This window comes from Salvelinus fontinalis, chromosome 26, assembly GCF_029448725.1.
Source record: "Salvelinus fontinalis isolate EN_2023a chromosome 26, ASM2944872v1, whole genome shotgun sequence".
NCBI lineage: Eukaryota > Metazoa > Chordata > Actinopteri > Salmoniformes > Salmonidae > Salvelinus > Salvelinus fontinalis.
The window spans coordinates 46307986-46324541 of NC_074690.1; the positions used below are offsets into that span (position 1 = coordinate 46307986).

The window sequence follows — 16556 nt, forward strand, 5'->3', positions numbered from 1 at the left end:
CCAAACTGACTTGCCTATTTAAATAAAGGTTAATGTTCTGACTGGTTATAGACTCGTCAGTCTATTATAGATACTCCCATGGCTGTTTTCGCTCTCTAACAGTCCAGGCTCTGTCTGCATTCAAAATGGAGCGCTATTCACTGCACTATATAGGGAATAGGGTGCCATTTGGGACACACACACCTGTCCAGAACTCTTACAGACAGTACCTGAAATGATCATCTCCTTTTTCCCCTCTCTTCTCCGTGTTGCCTAGACGATGACCCCATGCAGCCGGTGACCCAGGACGAGACGGTGTCGGTGGGCGGCACGGTGACCCTGACCTGCCGGGTGGCAGAGAGCGACAACTCCTCCCTGCAGTGGTCCAACACGGCCCAGCAGACTCTGTACTTTGGAGAGAAGAGAGGTGAGAGAGAGGAAGGAAGGAAGGGTGTGTGTTTGTGTTTGAGCGAGAGAGAGAGAGATGTTTGTGTATGTGTGTGAAAGAGAAGACTTGAGAGAAAGAGAGAGAGGGAGACAGAGATCAAGAGCCCAAAAATAACTGGTGTGTCTGGCTAGGAGCCTCTGAGGGTATCGTTTCTCAACCAGGGCCTCAGAACCAGATCCTGACCCAGCACTCTCACACCACAGTCTAGCCCCTTCACACACACACATGTGCACATACACACACATGCACACACACACACACACACTCGGCTTGCATGGCTTAATGGTCCAATAGAATAATCCCAAAACTGCAAACCCTGCCTATCTGGCACTCCAAGCGCTCAAAGTATTTGAAGGATTTCAATTAGTACTTGAAGGTAGATCTGGTAGTAATCTATTGTCCTACTATCTGTGAACCTAATGGCGTATTGACATGTTGATATCTTGGAGAAAGGGGGATACCTAGTCAGTTGTACAACTGAATGCCTTCAACTGAAATGTGTCTTCCGCATTTAACCCAACCCCTCTGAATCAGAGAGATGCGGGGGGCTGCCTTAATTGACATCAACGTCTTCGGCGCCCAGGGAACAGTGCCTTGCTCAGGGGGCAGAACGACAGATTTTTACCTTGTCAGCTCGGGGATTCGATCCGGCAACCGTAACGGCCCAACGCTCTAACCACCAGGCTACCTGCCGCATTGTTTGTTGCCAGGGGGGCGTGCAAGCATGTACATTTAGCTTATGTTATTTTCAGATCTAGATCAATAACATTACTCTCTAAGTAGAAATAGCTTTGTTTCTGGAATAACAATATGCTGCTACTCTCAAATCGTATTCATCCCATAAAGCTTCCTCCAGTTAACAATATATTGGAAAGGAGGGGTAAATGGAGGATATATGAAGAGAGGTAGATGATGATGGGGGGGGGGGGGGGGGGGGGGGGGAACACACAGGAGCTATATCAAGACAAATGGACTGACCTTGGTTACTGATAAACCATGAAGACAAAGCCCTGGCAGAGACACAGACACAGGCAGAGTTAGGTATGCTATGCAGAGACACACAGACGGAGAGACAGACAGAGAAAAGACAGACAGACGGGAAAGGAGTCGGGCAGACAGAGAGAGAGGGAGGCAGACAGATAGAGAGCGACAGACAGACAGACCGAGCCAGACAGACACACACAGACAGAAAGAGAAAGCGGGTTGTCATCCAGACGGAAAAGGACAGAGACACACATGTACAAACACAGATACACAAAGACAGACAGAGAGACGTATATGGAGACAGTCCTGCACTAGACCCCAGTAGCCACAGACAGAGATCAGGACTGTCTGTGGACAGATAAACAGGCCCAAGGACTGACTGAGTGTGAATGTGTGTTCTGTTGCCTTCATGTTACAATGGGCCCTGGTCAAAAGTAGTGCACTATGTAGGGAATAGGGGTTATATTTTAGTTTGTTTGTGTGTGTGTCCCGAGAGCCCAGACAGAGTCAGATCAGAATACATACAGAGGTCAAAGATATCACGTAAATGGGACGTGTGTTTCCTACCATTTCATCATCCTCCCATAACCTACACTAAACACTGTGTGTGTGTGTGTGTGTGTGTGTGTGTGTGTGTGTGCCCCTCCCTGCCAGCTGCCGCGATGATGACAAAGCGTTTATATATCTGCTTCTTTTTTTGCCCCCTCCCTCCCTCCGTCTGTCTGTCTGTCTGTCTGTCTGTCTGTCTGTCTGTCTGTCTCCCTAATTTTCTATCTCTTTCTTCCCTATCTCTATTTCTCCCCCTTCCCCTGATTCTCTCCCTCTCTCCCTCCCCCTCTCTCTCCCTCCTTCTCTCTCCCCTCCTCCCCTCGCCACCACCTCTTCCCCCCCCCCCCCCCCCCTCCACTTTTCCTCTCCCTCCCATCCCTCTGTCTCACCCAGCTCTGAGAGATAACCGTATCCAGCTCCACCGGTCGACAGGCACAGAGCTGTCCATCACCATCGGAGACATCCAGCTGTCAGACGAGGGGGAGTACACATGCTCCATCTTCACCATGCCCGTCCGCACTGCCCGTGCCACCGTCACTGTGCTAGGTGTGTGTGTGTGTGTGTATTAATGCATAATTCTGTATTATGCATTAACTTATTCATGCAGTCTGTGTGCTAGATACAGTAGTGGAGTACCGTATGTAGATTTTTTTTAGACTGAGTGTCGGCAGTGGTGGAAAAAGTACCCATTTGTCATACTTGTGTAAAAGTAAAGATCCCTTAATAGAAAATGACTCAAGTAAAAGTGAAAGTCACCCAGTGAAATACTACTTGAGTAAAAGGATTTGGTTTGAAATATACGCAAGTATCAAAAGTATATGTAATTGCTAAAATATACCTAAGTATTGAAAGTAAAAGCATAAATCATTTCAAATTCCCTATATTAAGCAAACCATTTTCTTGTTTTTTTTACGGAGAGCCAGGGGTACACTCCAACTCTCAGACATGATTTACAAACAAAGCATTTGTGTTTCGTGAGTCCGCCAGATCAGAGGCAGTAGGGATGACCACTTGTTCCCTTGATAAGTGCGTGAATTGGACCATTTTCCTGTCCTGCTAAGCATTCAAAATGTAACGAGTACTTTTAGGTATCAAGGAAAATGTTTGGAGTAAAAAGTATATTATTTTCTTTAGGAATGTAGTGAAGTAAAAGTAAAAGTAGTCAAAAATATAAATTGTAAAGTACAGATACCCTCCAAAACGACTTAAGTAGTAGTTTAAAGTGTTTTTACTCAAGTACTTTATACCACTGCGTGTCGGTAGCGTGTAGCTGTATTACACTCTCTCTGTTCTCTATACCTTATACATGTCTGCTATAAGTCTGTGGCAGTGTCCAAATGGCCCCCTATTCCATATATAGTGCACTACTTTTGACCAGAGTATATAGGGACAGTATATAGGGAATAGGTGTCCTTCCGGGATGCACAACATGTCTGTAAATGTGTCTATGTGTTAAATGTGCTCTCTCTCTCTCTCCCTCTTTCTCTCTCTCCCTCTCTCTTTCTCTCTCTCTCTCGTCTCTCTTCCCCGCTCTCTATGTTTCTGTCTGTCTCTCTTGCTCTCTCTCTCTCTGTCAGGTGTCCCTGGTAAGCCTCAGATCTCTGGCTATGAGGATGCTGTGCAGGAAGGGGGCAAAGTCACCCTCACCTGCACCAGCTCCGGGAGCAAGCCGCCCGCCAAACTACACTGGTACAGGGACCAGGAGGAACTCACAGGTAAAGGTGGTTAGGGAGAGAGGACGGGAAAGGAGGGAAGGGAGAGAGGATGGGAGGGAGAGAGGAGAGGAAGGGAGGGAAGGGAGAGAGGATGGGAGGGAGAGAGGAGGGGAAGGGAGGGAAGGGAGAGAGGATGGGAGGGAGTGAGGAGGGGAAGGGAGGGAAGGGAGAGAGGATGGGAGGGAGAGAGAGAGAAGGGAGAGGGAGATAAAAGGAGAAAAAAAGAGAGTGTGATAGATCATGAGAGACAGAAGAAAGAGAAAGGTGTGTATGTACGTGTGCGAGAAGGGAAGGGAGATGGAGAGAATGTGTATGTATGAGCGAGAGAAGAAGAAAATACATGGAGGTTAAAGAAAGAAGAAGAGAGAGAGGGATAATAGGAACATGTGCAAGCTAGAGAGACTAGAAGGGAGGTGATGAGGCAGAACATAGCAAAACATTAAACAGAGAGCGAGAGAGCGAGAGAGAGGAGGTGGAAACAGGAAGGAGAGGGGGGGGGTGGTTGGAAGGGAGAGAACAGCGAAGATGGGAGAGAGAGGGGGTGTAGATGGGATTCAGAGAGAGGGAGGGAGGGAGAGAGAGATAGATAGAAAGATAAAAAGTAAATAAGATTGAAAGGATAGAGGGGATAAACGGTAAAGCTGGGCGCTGAAAGTGGCAACACGGGGGGATGAGGCAGAACACAGAGGAAGCTGTAAACGAGAGAGAGAGGGTCTGCGTCCCAAATGGAACCCTATAGCCTATACCAAAAGCGGCCCTATAACCTATACTAAAAGGGTGCCCTTTGGGATGCATGCAGGGTGTTCTATTAGGGTAGATTGAGAGACCTTGGTTCCTGATAAACCATGAGAAGAGAGCCGCAGATAGTGAGTGGGGAGCATCCCAGTCATGTTGGAAACGATTTGAGCTCAACCCTATGTGACATATAGTATGTGTTACTATCCTTGTGGGGACCAAACAATTAATTCCCATTCAAAATCCTATTTACCTTAACCCTAACCCTTAACCTAACCCTAACCTTAATACCCAACCCTAAACCTAAACCTAAACCTAACCTTAACCCCAACCCTTAACCTAACCCTAACCTTAATCCCAACCCTAAACCTAACATTAACCTTAACCCAAGCCTTAACCTAACTCTAACCTTAAACCCCAACCCCAACCCTAAACCTAACCTTAACCCCAACCCTTAACCTAACCCTAACCTTAATCCCCAACCCTAAACTTAACCCTAACCGTAACCCCAATCCTTAACCTAACCTTAACCCCCAACCCTAACTCCTAACCCTAATTGTAACCCTAACCCTAAACCTAACCCCTAAGGCTAAAATAGCCTTTTTCCTAGTGGGGACTGGGGAAAAGTCCCCACTTGTCAGACTGATCCTTGTTTTGTGGGGACTTCTGGCTTCTGGTCCCCACAAAGATAGTAAAACCAAAAAAACACACTCTCACAGACACACTTTCCCTCTCACACACCCACACCCACACATACAGTGGCTTGCGAAATTATTCACCCCCTTGGCATATTTCCTGTTTTGTTGCCTTACAACCTGGAATTAAAATAGATTTTTTGGGGGGTTTGTAAAATTTGATTTACACAACATGCCTACCACTTTGAAGATGCAAAATATTTTTTATTGTGAAACAAAAACAAGAAATAAGACAAAAAACAGAAAACTTGAGCATGCATAACTATTCACCCCCCCCCCAAAGTCAATACTTTGTAGAGCCACCTTTGCAGCAATTACAGCTGCAAGTCTCTTGTGGTATGTCTCTATAAGCTTGGCACATCTAGCCACTGAGATTTTTGCCCATTCTTCAAGGCAAAACTGCTCCAGCTCCTTCAAGTTGGATGGGTTCTGCTTGTGTACAGCAATTCTTAAGTCATACCACATATTCTCAATTGGATTGAGGTTTGGGCTTTGACTAGGCCATTCCAAGACATTTAAATGTTTCCCCTTAAACCACTCGAGTGTTGCTTTAGCAGTGCTTAGGGTCATTGTCCTGCTGGAAGGTGAACCTCCGTCCCAGTTTCAAATCTCTGGAAAACTGAAACAGGTTTCCCTCAAGACTTTCCCTGTATTTAACGGCATCCATCATTCCTTCAATTCTGACCAGTTTCTCAGTCCCTGCCGATGAAAAACATCCCCACAGCATGATGCTGCCACCACCATGCTTCACTGTAGGGATGGTGTTCTCGGAGTGATGAGAGGTGTTGGGTTTGCACCAGACATAGCATTTTCTTTGATGTCCAAATTGCAAAATTTTAGTCTCATCTGACCAGAGTACCTTCTTCCATATGTTTGGGGAGTCTCCCACATGCCTTTTGGCGAACACCAAACATGTTTGCTTTTTTTTCTGGGCACTCTTCCGTAAAGCCCAGCTCTGTGGAGTGTACGGCTTACAGTGGTCCTATGGACAGATATTCCAATCTCTGCTGTGGAGCTGTGGAGCTTTGCAGCTACTTAAGTCGGTTATCTTTTGTCTCTTTGTTGTCTCTCTGATTAATGCCCTCCTTGCCTGGTCCGTGAGTTTTGGTTGGCGGCCCTCTCTTGGCAGGTTTGTTGTGGTGCCATATTCTTTCAATTTTTTAATAATGGATTTAATGGTGCTCTGTGGGATGTTCAAAGTTTCGGATATTTTTTTATAACTCAACCCTGATCTGTACTTCTCCACAATGTTGTCGCTGACCTGTTTGGAGAGCTCCTTGGTCTTCATGGTGCCGCTTGCTAGGTGGTGCCCCTTGCTTAGTGGTGTTGCAGACTCTGGGGCCTTTCAGAACAGGTGTGTGTATATACTGAGATCATGTGACAGATCATGTGACACTTAGATTGCACACAGGTGGACTTTATTTAATTAATTATGTGACTTCTGAAGGTAATTGTTTGTACCAGATCTTATTTAGAGGCTTCATAGCAAAGGGGGTGAATACACATGCACTCACCACTTTTCTATTTCAAAATGTATTTTTGAAACGGGTAATTTTTTTCATTTCACTTCACCAATTTGGTCTATTTTGTGTATGTCCATTACATGAAATCCAAATAAAAATCTATTTAAATGACAGGTTGTAATGCAAGAAAATAGGACAAATGCCAAAGGGAATGAATAGTTTTTGCAAGGCACTGTACACGCACGCAAGCACGCACGCACGCACGCACGCACACACACACACACACACACTGGGCTCTTCAGTCAGCATTATAGCTGAAGAACGGGAGCGAGGAGAGGCCGAGGAGATGAGCATCACGGGTCAACGTGTTACTATGACACCCTCTCATACAGAGGCTGTGTTCCAATTAGCGCCCTTCTCCCTACGTAGTGCACTACTTTTGACCCTACCTAATAGAGTGGCCTTTGAGATGGAACCGTAGAGTGCTGTGCTGTAAGTAGCTAGGTTAGAACAGATGAACACATAGACCGCTACTCACTTCTGCTGCTTTGACGGGTTTACAGAGGTTAGAGAGGCTCAAAGGGGATGGAGAGAGGAAGAGAGGGAGAGAGAGAGGGACAGGGGAGAGAGAAATAGGAAGGAAAGAGAGAAAATGAAAATGGCATCCGATTTCCTTCATAGTGCGCTACTTTTGACCAGGACCATAGACCAGCTAATAGGGTGATGGTCCCTGGTCAAAAGTAATGCACTATATAGGGTATAGGGTGCCATATGGGATGCATTTTGGACACGGGGAGAGAGAAAATAGGATATTAGGGAAGGGTCAGTGGAGGAAAAGGACGAAGGATGATGAAATGGTCGGGAGACGCAGAAAGAGTGTATCTGAAGAGGCTTTAATTGAGAAGAATGGCTGGCTAAGTGCTGTCAAGAGGCTTTAAATATGAATGTTCCTGTACACTACGGTATGTAAGTGTAAGGGCTATTGATCAGCTGATGGGATCAATTTGTCTGCATTGAATTGGATGTTGCTCTGGTCAAAAGGAGTGCGGTATATAGGGAATAGGGCGCCATTTGGGACGCAGACATAATCTAAATGTACGGTATCATTATGGTGGATCCGCAGATTCGAAATGTTCACTGTGTGTGTGTGTGTGTGTGTGTGTGTGTGTGTGTGTGTGTGTGTGTGTGTGTGTGTGTGTGTGTGTGTGTGTGTGTGTGTGTGTGTGTGTGTGTGTGTGTGTGCGTGTGTGTGCGCGCGTGGGTGAATGAGACAAAGAGAAAGAGAAATAGCCTCCATATTACATAAATATTACTCAGTCAGCCACGGATATTACTGTATCTTGAATGTAAACTCATTTGACACGGAGCTTTTCATACAGTGGTAGTAAGTAGTACATCATCATTCTATGCAATGGCAGTTAAAAACGAGTACCCATGGGGACAATATGTTTGTGTCTGCGTCGTGTGTGTGTGTGTCTCTCTATCTGTGTGTCTCCCCTCATTTGAGTGCATCTATGTGTGTGGTGTGTGTGTGTGTGTGTGTGTGTGTGTGTGTGTGTGTGTGTGTGTGTGTGTGTGTGTGTGTGTGTGTGTGTGTGTGTGTGTGTGTGTGTGTGTGTGTGTGTGTGTGTGTGTGTGTGTGTGTGTGTGTGTGTGCGTGCGTCTCTCTATCTGTGTGCGTCTTCGTATGTGCATCCAGGTCGCCCTGATGTGGTGGAGTCTAACCCTGGTGAGCCGACCTACACGGTGATCAGTGAGCTGACTCTGACTGTGGGCCGAAGCGACGATAATGCTCTGATTGCCTGTGCTGTAGACCACCCTTCTCTGGCCCCTGGGGACAAAGGGAGCGAGCAACGCATTAGAGTCCTGTGTAAGTGCTGCCTCCACTCGCCAAGGCCTGCCACTGCAACCACATGTACTTTCAGGTCCATAATTATTGGCACCCTTGATAAAGATGAGCAAAATACTGATCTACAAAGTTTGCGAAAAATAAATTGGGAAATTATATTATTTTATAACTATACAATTACTCGGAGAAAGAGATTTTGTTGAACAAATGACAGAAACAAATCTCTTAAAGATTGGGGTCAAAATGATTGGCACCCCTGTTTTTGACATGCTTGCATCCTTCGCTTGTGAGGATAATGAAACAGAGACTTTTTCTCAACTGTTATATGAGATTGGAGAACAGACTGGGAGGGGTTTTAGACCATTCCTCCTTACAGAATCCTCCCAGATCCTTGATATCCTTCAGTCTGCGCTTATGGATCGCCCTCTTCCATTCAAACCACAGGTTTTCAATGGGGTTCAAGTCCGGGGACTGAGATGGCCATTGCAAAAAAGAGATTTTCTGGTCCATTAACCAATTCTTTGTGGAGTTTGATTAGTGCTTGGCGTTGTCATCTTGCTGGAAGATCCACTTGCGGCCAAGTGTCTGCCTACTGGCAGAGAGAACCAGGTGTTTGGCTAAAATGTCCTGGTCAAGTTCACGATGCCGTTGACCTTAACCCTAGTCCCGAGACCCCAGCGAAAATCGGCTTTTCATGTCTCTGACTTTCATTTACATGCATGTCCAGCCGTTATATTTAGGCTCACAACCAAGTGTTTTACCATTTTCTTTTCAGTACAACCAGGTCTTCAACTAGAACACAAACAGTTACATTCATGAGTTTTATTTAAATGTCAACAAAAAAACTAAGGTCAGCCGAAGCAGAAACCTGATAACAATGAATTTATATGAATGCTGTAAGTACAGAGATTGTTTGCTCAGTGGGAAATTAATATCCAATTCGTCAGTGACGACTGTGTGGAGTTTTGGAGTTTGTGACAAAACTATGTGAGCTTATTACGGTATTATAGACACTATGTCCTGGGATCTCCTGTAATCTATGCCGATGAACTCCTTTCCTTCTAACAACTCCTGTGTAGCTTGTAAGAGCCTCAGCTTTTCATAGATAGCGTTTAATAGTTTATTGCTCAAACCATTTCGACTCGACAGACGTTTTTGGCAACAAAAAAAACCCGGCCCGGGGCTCCTTTGGGATCCGCCCTTGTCTCACAGCCACTGCTCTAGCTCCCCGTTAATCACACGGAATAATGTATGTAGCTCAAACACACAATGTTTAAAAGAGGTTTGAAGCCAAAAATGTGCCGGCGTTACGGTAGGACTCATTGGATTCGCAAGGTCCCTTGGACCAGTGGCCCCATAACATCAAAGATACACCGCCGTATTTTACCATAGGTATGACGTCATTTTCTGCGTATTCTTCCGTTTAGACATTTTTGTTGTTGTTGGTATTTTAACCCCCTTTTCGTTATATCCAATTACGATCTTGTCTCATCACTGCAACATCCCAACGGGCTCGGGAAAACATGACCCAACAAACTGCGCTTCTTCACACCCACCCGCCCGCTTAACCCGGGAAGCCAGCTGCACCAATATGTTGCCCAACCGATGACCGAAGTCAGCCTGCAGGCGCCCGGCCCTGTCGCTAGAGAGCGATGAGCCAATTAAAGCCCCCCCCCCGGCCAAACCCTCCCCTAACCTTGACGACTCTGGGCCAATTGTGCGCCGCCCTATGGGACTCCCAGTCATGGCCGGTTGTGACACAGTCTGGGATTGAACCCGGGTCTTTTATTTTTGTTGTTGTGGTGACGCCTCAAGCACTGCGATGCAATGCCTTCGACCGCCGCGCCACTCAGGAGGCTAACGCTTCTGTTTTTCAACGCCAAAACCCACCACTGGTGTGCGTAGCCAACGAGCTCTGTCGTCTGACATGGAAACAGAGGTCTTACCGCCATGCACACCAGGAGTTGGGACGTCAAGAATCTCATAAAACATTTTCGTAAAAAGGCTAAGTGTCATTATCCTCGCAAGGGGGAGGGTGCTCGAGTATATCGTGCATATGATACATGATAACATAAACACACGTACACGTGGATTTTGTGTTGTAGATATGTGCTAGTAGAGGGCACACACTTAATGTGTTGTGAAGTCTGCTGGACTCCAGAAAGAGTAGCTGATGCCTTGGCAACCCTACCCATAAGCCTTTGCTACTGCTGGTCATACCTGTACTGCGACCTGCAGGGGACATATAGGCTTACCATACTGTTGATATTACAGCGAGGTCAATCGATCCAATGTATTTCATAAAGCCCATTCTAACATCAGCAGTTTGTTACAATGGGCTTTACCGATACCCAGCCTGAAACCCCACATAGCAAGCAATGCAGATGTAGAAGCTGGGTTAGGCAATTATGTTTGATTGCTCATAATTGTGTGTGTGTGTGTGTGTGTGTGTGTGTGTGTGTGTGTGTGTGTGTGTGTGTGTGTGTGTGTGTGTGTGTGTGTGTGTGTGTGTGTGTGTGTGTGTGTGTGTGTGTGTGTGTGTGTGTGTGTGTGTGTGTGTGTGTGTGTGTGTGTGTGTGAGTGCGAGCATGCGAACGAGCGAGCGTGCGTACATTGTCACTGAGACATTACAAACATAACTCAACAGACGTGTACCATGTACATGACATGACTTACGTGCAATGTACGTATGTATGCGTTTGTCCGTTTGTGTGTGTGTGTGTGTGTGTATCTATCTTCTCCAGTATATATGACGGCGATGTATTATTGTTTTTCCAGTCACCCCAGACGTAACTATCCAGCCTGAGAGTGATCTACCCAGAGAGGGAGGAAAGTTCCACCTGCAGTGCATTGCCAACGGAAACCCTGAGTAAGACACACACACACACACACACGCATTAACACACACACACACACACACACACACACACACACACACACACACACACACACACACACACACACACACACACACACACACACACACACACACACACACACACACACACACACACACACAAGCAAGCAAACATCCCTACACACACTCTCATGAACACCACATACACAAACATACACTGTAGCATCCGTACTGCATTATAGATGAACCTGCCTTAGACCAGTCAGTCTATTGATCGGCTCCTCTCCTCTCCTCTCGTCCTCCTTCTCCCCCCTTTCTCCCATTCTCTGTCTCCCCCCTGTCCCACTCTGGCTGCATCCCAAAATGGCTCCCAAATGGCACCCTATTCCCCATAAGGCTCCGGTCAGAAGTAGTGCACGATGTAGAGAATAGGGTGCCATTGTGGATGCATCCGATGTCTCCCTCTATCTCCCCATCACTGATCTCTCTCTCTCACCATGTCACTCACACTCACTCCACTCTAACTCAGTGCCTTTTCTGTCACAGCCGTGTCGAGTCTCCCCCTCTTCCTTCTCGTCCTCACCAATAATTCTCTTCTATCTTGCTCTGCACCTTTTCCGCCCCCATCCTCCCCCATCCCTCGTCTCTTTGCTCTCCTTTAAGGTTACGCGTCAGCCTGTCACCGCCTCTCCAGTCACAGAATTCGTCCCAAATGGCAACCCGTTCCCTATATAGTCCCTATGGCCCTGGTCAAAATTAGTGCACTGTGCAGGGAATAGGGTGTCGTTTCGGATGCACCCAGAGTACTTCGTGTAGTCTGTCTGAATAGACAGCCGGCGTGTGAGTGACAAGGGAACAGATAGAGAGAGGGAAGAAGGGCTCAGCACATGCATATCCTTAAGAGGCCGCGCAACATCAGAATATCTAACAGGTCGGCATAGAGGGCAGGGAGGGAGAGTGTTTAATGTTAACTGTACATTTGTGATTGTTTATTTCACTTGCTTTGGCAATGTTAATGTATGTTCCCCATGCCAATATATCCCCTTCGAATTGGAGAGAGAGAGAGAGAGAGAGAGACAGAGAGACAGAGAGACAGAGAGACAGAGAGAGAGAGAGAGAGAGAGAGAGAGAGAGACAGAGAGACAGAGAGAGAGAGAGAGAGAGAGAGAGAGAGAGAGAGAGAGAGAGAGAGAGAGAGAGAGAGAGAGAGAGAAAGAGAATGCACAGCTCCTTGGGCCGAAGGACTAATGACCAGTCAGATACAGGCTGGGTCTCAGCTGTCAATCGAACACAATCACCATGGCAACACGTTTGCTTCTCTAAATCTGACCCACCGTTTCTCGCAGACAAACTGACGCCGATTAAGTTTCCCGTTTAACGGCATAATACAATCAGAAAATGTTTTATTACAGCGACACGGCTTGTTTCTGAGAATGTCTTGACTTGACGAACAAGAGCTATTTCAAGACGCTTTAATCAAATAAAATGGAATGTTCCCCCTCTACTGGAGGACTATCACATTCCATTACATAACATTACATTCTATTCCATTACATAACATTCCGGTCCATTCCTATCTACACCAAGGCATTTCATATTTGAAGAATCTCAAATCTCAAATATATTTTGATTTGTTTAACACTTTTTTTTGGTTACTACATGATTCCATATGTGTTATTTCATAGTTTTGATGTCTTCACTATTCTTCTACAATGTAGAAAATGCAGTAGTATAAATAACGAAAAACCCTTGAATGAGTAGGTGGGTCCAAACTTGTGACTGGTACTGTATTTGATCAGCAGACCCTGCTTGCAATTTGCATACCATTTCCCTATTAGTAGTCAGTTATAAACCTCAGTCCATTCTGTCCACACAGTTATGCCCAGATGACAGCATTACATGCTGGCGCCTTAGTACATTATTGCACACTTGGCACTCGATCCATATACACACATGAAACATAACCATACACACTATTCACTCTCTGTAATGAACAAGGACAAAACAGTGCCCAAGGAAAAGTGTTCATACCCCTTGACTTATTCCACATTTTGATGTGTTACAACCTGAATTGTTTCTCTCTCACCCATCTACACAAAGTGAAAACACGTTTTAGAAATGAAATACAGAACAATCTAATTTACATAAGTATTCACACCCCTGAGTCAATACATGTCAGAATCACCTTTGGCAACGATTACAGCTGTGGGTCTTTCTGGGTAAGTCTCTAAGAGTACAATATGTGCACATTGTTCTTTAAAAAAAATGTCAAGCTCTGTCATGTCAGTTGTTGATCATTGCTAGACAGGTATTTTCAAGCTTGGCACACCTGTATTTGGGGAGTTTCTCCCATCTCTGCAGATCCTCTCAAGCTCTGTCAGGTTGGATGGGGAGCGTCGTTGCACAGCTATTTTCAGATCTCTCCAGAGATGTTTGATCGGGTTCAAGTCCGGGCTCTGGCTGGGCCACTCAAGGACATCCAGAGACTTGTCCCGAAGCCACTCCTGCGTTGTCTTGGCTGTGTGCTTAGGGTCGTTGTCCTGTTGGAAGGTGAACATTCGCCCCAGTCTGAGGTCCTGAGCCCTCTGGAGCAGGTTTTTATTAAGGATCTCTCTGTACTTTTACTAGGAGTGGCTTCCGCCTGGCCACTCTACCATAAAGGCCTGATTGGTGGGGTGCTGCAGAGATGGTTGTCCTTCTGGAAGGTTCTCCCATCTCTACAGAGGAACTCTGGAGCTCTGTCAGAGTGATCATCGGGTTCTTGGATCACCTCCCTGACCAAGGCCCTTCAATCAAATTGATTTTTAAAGCCCTTTTTACATCAGCAGATGTCACAAAGTGCTTATACACAAACCCAACCTAAAACCCCAAACAGCAAGCAATGCAGATGTAGAAGCACGGTGGCTAGGAAAAACTCCCTAGAAAGGCAGGAACCTAGGAAGAAACCTAGAGAGGAACCAGGCTCTGAGGGGTGGCCAGTCCTCTTCTGGCTGTGCCGGGTGGAGGTTATAAGAGTACATGGCCATTTAAGCCTAGATTGTTCTTCAAGATGTTCAAACGTTCATAGATGACGAGCAGGGTCTCTCCCGATAGATGACCAGCAGGGTCATTTGTACATTTGAATGTCGCACTAGTGGGACCTACAGTAGAAGTACATTTTGTCTGGTGCTTTGGCGTTTGAGCGAGAGAGAAAGAGCTCATTTGAATTCTCAGCAACAACAGAGTGATCAAATTAAGATACCACATCTGTAAGTATAAGTGAATGATGAACTCTGAAGATATTCATATGCCCCAAGATTGATTAATCACGTCAACAAATTCAGTTATACAATACTCATATGACATAATTGATTCTTGTATCACACTAGTTCTGATTGGTAAACAGTCTGTTCTGCTGCATGTACTGTATGTGGCAGACTGTCCATTTCTTTATATTCTAATCTCTTTTCTCTTTGTCCACTCTGTCTGTCCGTCTGTCTGTCCGTCTGTCCGTCCGTCTGTCCGTCTGTCCGTCTGTCCGTCTGTCCGTCTGTCCGTCTGTCCGTCTGTCCGTCTGTCCGTCTGTCCGTCTGTCTGTCTGTCTGTCTGTCTCTGTCTCTGTCTCTGTCTCTGTCTCTCTCTCTCTCTTTCTCTCTCTCTCTCTCTCTCTCTCTCTCTCAGGCCTATCTCGTACGTGTGGCAGAAGAAGGATGGAGAGCTCCCTCCGCTGGCCAAGGTGGATGGTAGTGTCCTGCGCTTTGAGATGCTCAACAAATCAGACAACGGCATGTACCTTTGTCAGGCCGACAATGGCATCGGGAAGGTGCAGGGCCAGTACACACTGTTGGTGCAAGGTACTGACCTTAGAAAGAGAGGAGGAGAGAGAGAGGATGGGAGAGAGAGAGGATGGGAGAGAGAGAGGATGGGAGAGAGAGAGGATGGGAGAGAGAGAGGATGGGAGAGAGAGAGGATGGGAGAGAGAGAGGATGGGAGAGAGAGAGGAGGAGAAAGAGAGGATGGGAGAGAAGCAGCTTGTCCAGGGCCGACTGTTTCTTTTTCTCCTTTCTTCCAAATTTGTATTTATTTCTGTTGTTGTGTGGTTTCTACTTCCACTTTTACTTTCACGTTTCTTTTCTGCTTTCATTTACGTTTCTTTTCTGTTTATTTCTCTTTATCCACCACACCATCCACCTCGCGCTTCACTCCTTTGCTTTTTTTGCCGAACATCCGTCCTGTCCACCGTGCCAATGTCTCGCGTTCCTTTTTCTCTTTCTACTCCTCTCCATATCCCCTTCATGTCTTTTCCTGTATCCAAGACCTGACAGATGATTTAAACGACCTCTTCCCTACCTCTTTCTATCTACCCTCCTCTTCTCCAACTTCTGACTCCCCCCCTCCTTCTCTTTTTCATGATTCTTTCTCTCAACCCCCGTCTCTTATGCCAACAATGTCGGGCTCCGGGTCTGAGTTGTCTGCCTCCACATTCCTACCTGGCACTTCTCCTCCTGCTATCTTCTCCTTCTCTATCCCTTACCCATCTGACCTTACTATCACCCCTTCCCCTTATTCCTCCTCGTCATCCCCCTCGACCTCTTCTCCCTCTCCTTCTCCCTCTCCCTCTCCTCCTCCTGCCAATGTTCCATCTACCTCTCTTTCCAACTCTCTCTTCCCTGATCTCCCACTGTCTCACGAACCCCTTCCCCCCTCCTCCTCCTCCTCCTCCCCCTCTTCTTCTTCCTCCTCTTCTTCCCCTCCTCCTACCAGCGTTACTCTCTCTGCCGCTCCCCCCTCCTCCGTCTCCCTCACTCCCTCCTCAGTTCCCATACAGCTGAATGGAGTTTACAGTTTCACAGGTAAATTATCTCAGTTACACACTCGGACAGTATGTATATACACACACACACACACACACACACACACACACACACACACACACACACACACACACACACACACACACACACACACACACACACACACACACACACACACGCACACGCACATACTGGAATTAACAGTTGTACCGTCAGGAACAAACATATTCACAGACTCTCAGAGATCCTAATAGTATCCTAATTGCACTGTGGGTAAACAAGAAAGGCAGTTCGTAGAGTCTACATAAACATAGACCAGGTAGACTTTACTGAGGAAGGTGTAGACATTGCATGTGACCAGGATTTCTCATCATAGGGGATTTGGGTGTAGGGTGAAGTTGACCCTTGACACTGGTCTTGGGTCAGTTTCGTATTTCCCCACTAATGGTTAAGGTTAGGATTGGGGAGGAAAAGCTGATCCAAGATCTG

General features: G+C 46.3%; 1 protein-coding gene across 1 annotated transcript in view; it reads left to right on the forward strand.

Annotated features, from left to right (window-relative positions):
- LOC129824461 (cell adhesion molecule 3-like) overlaps positions 1–16556 on the forward strand; it is a 54861-nt gene that overhangs the window by 28899 nt on the left and 9406 nt on the right. The window contains exons 3-8 of the mRNA XM_055884151.1: positions 257–406; positions 2354–2506; positions 3538–3675; positions 8268–8438; positions 11196–11286; positions 14935–15107. Of these exons, the coding sequence (XP_055740126.1) occupies positions 257–406; positions 2354–2506; positions 3538–3675; positions 8268–8438; positions 11196–11286; positions 14935–15107 (876 nt within the window). The remainder of the gene's footprint in view (positions 1–256; positions 407–2353; positions 2507–3537; positions 3676–8267; positions 8439–11195; positions 11287–14934; positions 15108–16556) is intronic.